The sequence below is a fragment of the Morone saxatilis genome, unplaced genomic scaffold (genome assembly GCF_004916995.1).
Source record: "Morone saxatilis isolate NCDOM2014 unplaced genomic scaffold, NCSU_SB_2.0 Contig10, whole genome shotgun sequence".
Lineage (NCBI taxonomy): Eukaryota > Metazoa > Chordata > Actinopteri > Moronidae > Morone > Morone saxatilis.
Genome location: NW_023339652.1, coordinates 17542099 through 17545861, shown reverse-complemented (window position 1 = coordinate 17545861; position 3763 = coordinate 17542099). Strand labels below are relative to the sequence as shown.

The 3763-nt window shown below is 40.7% G+C and overlaps 1 protein-coding gene across 1 annotated transcript in view; it reads left to right on the top strand.

Moving 5' to 3' along the window:
- Positions 1–3763, top strand: part of slc41a2b (solute carrier family 41 member 2b) — a 51298-nt gene that overhangs the window by 7125 nt on the left and 40410 nt on the right. Inside the window, exons 4-6 of the mRNA XM_035674953.1 lie at positions 173–244; positions 933–1077; positions 1308–1454. Of these exons, the coding sequence (XP_035530846.1) occupies positions 173–244; positions 933–1077; positions 1308–1454 (364 nt within the window). The remainder of the gene's footprint in view (positions 1–172; positions 245–932; positions 1078–1307; positions 1455–3763) is intronic.

The window sequence follows — 3763 nt, the reverse complement described above, 5'->3', positions numbered from 1 at the left end:
TTTACTGTCATATATGACAAAGAAAATAATTTGTCCACTTAGTTTTGGTCCTCTAAAATTGGGGGACAACAGGCTACAGACCTTGAAGGTCACAAAGGGGCTCTGTCATAGATATGCAGTCATGGAAGTCATAGAATATTACATTTGCTTTTTCTTTCTTCTTTTCGCACAGGTGAATGTGGGCAAGATGGATTCTCCCATCGAGAAGTGGAATCTAATCATAGGCAACCTGGCACTGAAGCAGGTAATCACGCACACATACAGTTGCTGCACGTACTGCCAATATTGCCCTTTCATTACAATGAACCCATGCTGCAATGGTAGCTTGAATTAGTCCAAATTTTTATATACTTTTAGCTTCCACACAAATATGCATGATTCAGTTTTCCTTATAACATTGAATGTGGGTTTTAGAGGTTCCTTTACTGGTTTAAATATTATAATAAATAATCCAGTTTAATTATATTTAATATAGGCACAAAACCTCACCTACATACTGTCATATTCATGTATTTAATGTTCTTGGTACACATTAGTGCTGCCTGTAATTGGTTGGACCCATGTGGGCGTTAACTCAGACTGTTCTATTGATCGCTGCCTGTGTTGTAGGACTGAGTACAGACTCTGCTAATCATCTACCCACACACCGATAAACACACCCTAACACACGCTACATCTGTGTGTTTTGACGCACTGTTTGTTTGATATGTTATGCAATAACATGGGTCAGCAGGAAGTGTTATGTAATGCAGTAGAAAAATCTACCTGCACGTGATGTTAGTTAGAATATTTCACAAGCTTGTTTATAGCGAACATTACCTAAGCATTTTACTAATCCTTTAAACACTGTTTGCCTGTTTTCACACACATAATAGTGCTAGTTTTTTACAGTATAATCTATAAGAGAGAGTCTCTCTGCGTCTCTCCTCCAGGTTCAGGCCACTGTGGTGGGTTTCCTGGCTGCCGTAGCAGCCGTGGTCCTCGGTTGGATACCGGAGGGGAAGTTCCAGATGAGCCATGCTGTGCTGCTCTGCTCTAGCAGTGTGGCCACGGCCTTCATAGCATCCCTGCTGCAGGGTAAACACACACACACACACACACACACACACACAGACAGCTGAGTACCACAGTCTAAAATAAACTGTTAATACTGTCGCTGTGGAGAATGTGGGTCACTTCTGTCCTCCTCACAAACAGCCTCTGTAACGGACACAAACACTTATTTCTTGCTGACTGACTGTGTGTATCATAATGTCTGGAAGTAATGTGAGGACCGTTCTGCTCCACCCTGCTTGTGTCATGTTCAGGTATCATCATGGTGGGTGTAATTGTGGGTTCGAAGAAGACGGGCATCAACCCAGACAACGTGGCCACACCCATTGCCGCCAGTTTTGGTGACCTCATAACCTTGGCGATCCTGGCCTGGATAAGTCAGGGCCTCTACAAGTGCCTGGGTAGGTGAACAGCAATTACTCCTACAGTCACAGACATGTGTCCCAATTCCATACTACATTCGAACTGTACACAATACTAATCTTTATAGCATACTGTTTTGTACATTGAGTACACAATCAATTTGTTTTATATTGTGTGCATTTAGGGCCTCTGTTAAAGATTCTACACTGTGTTCAGCACAAAAAAGACATTGCTTTATGGCACAAATCTACAGGGGGACCTATTCTTTCAGTTCATTTTTACAGTGTTTTACCATTATCAGATAAGAAAATGTGAGAGTAGGGGAAATGTTTTTGTGTTGTGTGTTTTAAATTCTTTAGAAGTTGCATCATTTCACCAGATACATGCAGCTTTTAAGGGTGGGGTCAGTCATTCTAGAGAAAGAGATAGTTGATTGCTAAGTTTCGTTCCATCGCAGTAGTGGTAATGAGGCACTGCGCTGTATGTGTGTGTGGATTTTTCCTGGTACTAATATATGAGCCTCTGAGCTTAGTGACATCAGAGAACATAAGATGAACACATAAGGTTCAGTAAAGTGCAGCATGACCATGTGTCAGTCACCAGAATTTGATTTCTCCCAGGTTCTGGTACAGCTGGTGATGCAGGATGACAGTCCAATCCATGAGTTACCCATGTGTCAGTTCATATGGCCTAATGCATACAGCTCTAGGTTGGTTTGTAGTGTGAACATGAACCACAGCTAAACTAAAAGGCAGCAGTGTGAAAGCGACCTTATAGTGTAACACCTTTTAATTAGTCTAATTTTAATTTCCTGTACATTACTCATGTATACGTGTGATGTTGTGATGTTATTTAGAGCTAGTGAATTAATCGATCAGTTGTCAACTATTACAATAATTGCAGAATAATCAGTTTCAGTAATTTTTTTTCAGAAAGTGTCCAAATTCTCTGATTTCAGCTTCTCAAATATGAATATTTTCTGGTTTCTCTAGTCCTCTCTGACAGTGAATATCTTTGGGTTGTGGACAATATAAGACATGTGAGGATGTTTCCATGGGCTTTGGGAACCAGTGATCAACAATTTTTATCATTTTCTGACATTTTCTGGATCAAACAATTAATGGATTAATCAAGAAAAGTGACAAAATAATCAATAATGAAAAAAATCGTTTATTGCAATCTTAATGTTATTGCTAAAAATGATATAACATTTTGTCCTAGTTTACAGGTATGATAAAGTTTAATTGACACCAAACAGGTTGACAGTTATAATGGAGTTAAGTTGGTCCATCTTCAGTCAGTTAGAAATGGTCGTGAACCTCAGATTTTTTGCCTCTTGTGGTGCTTTGTGGTGAGACACTTCCCTCAGTCAGCCAGTAGAGGTCCCTCCTGCCTCACCCTGTAGCAGCGAACAGGCCGTCTTTTTCTTCCCACCACACATTCCTCATGTTTGATTCATGTCACACCCAGACCTGTGTTGCACCACCTTGTACTACCTAATAAAGCGTACACTGGAAGCTGCTTCCTCTTGGAAAGCGTCTCATACTAACTAACCCTGTCGGCTGTAATTGTATGACATAGATATTCACCCCTATGAAAAGAACAATTTATCGCCGCGAGCTAAATGTATTAAACACACTTCGGATTTCCATGACAGGGCAGTACAGTGAGGCTGTCTGGCTGTGTCACTCTCAGGACAGTGGCTCTGTTGTTCCTGAGGGCAGCCACACCGACTCTCTCCTGCTAAATTGGAACTAATGGTCAATTTAATCTCAACTAAACAGAATTTAAATCACATGATTATCTATGTAGATAAGAGCTTAATGCCTCTAATGCCTCTAATTTTTGAGGCAAACCAGCCAATGTAGAGATGAGACGCCGGCGAGAGATAGTAGCTGCAGGAGCCAAGTCGAGGCCAGTCAGATTTATTTATAAAGTGCTTTCAACAAGCAGGATTGTTACAGAGGGCTTTAGTGAGAGGGCTCAACAGTAGATAAAAGCAGGGATAATGAGAGCATGAGATGGAGCACAAACACCAAGAAATGGGGCCAGAGCTTGTGAGCATGCACAGTATGTGTTGGTGTGGATGTGGCAACATTGGGCTATCTCTGGGCAAGAGAACTGAATCCATGATATAGACAAAATGGGATGAAATGGCTGGTTTTGAGTTAGATAAATAAATCAGGTTGGGTCTAAACTCAAATACTGAGAGACTGCTGTGTTTCCACCTGCAGAATGGAGGTCAAGTATAAGTGACATGTCACACTGTTATGATAAATTGCCCACAATAACAAAGAGTGAGGACATTATCTACAATATATTTCAGTATTTTTTATCCTTTACATCA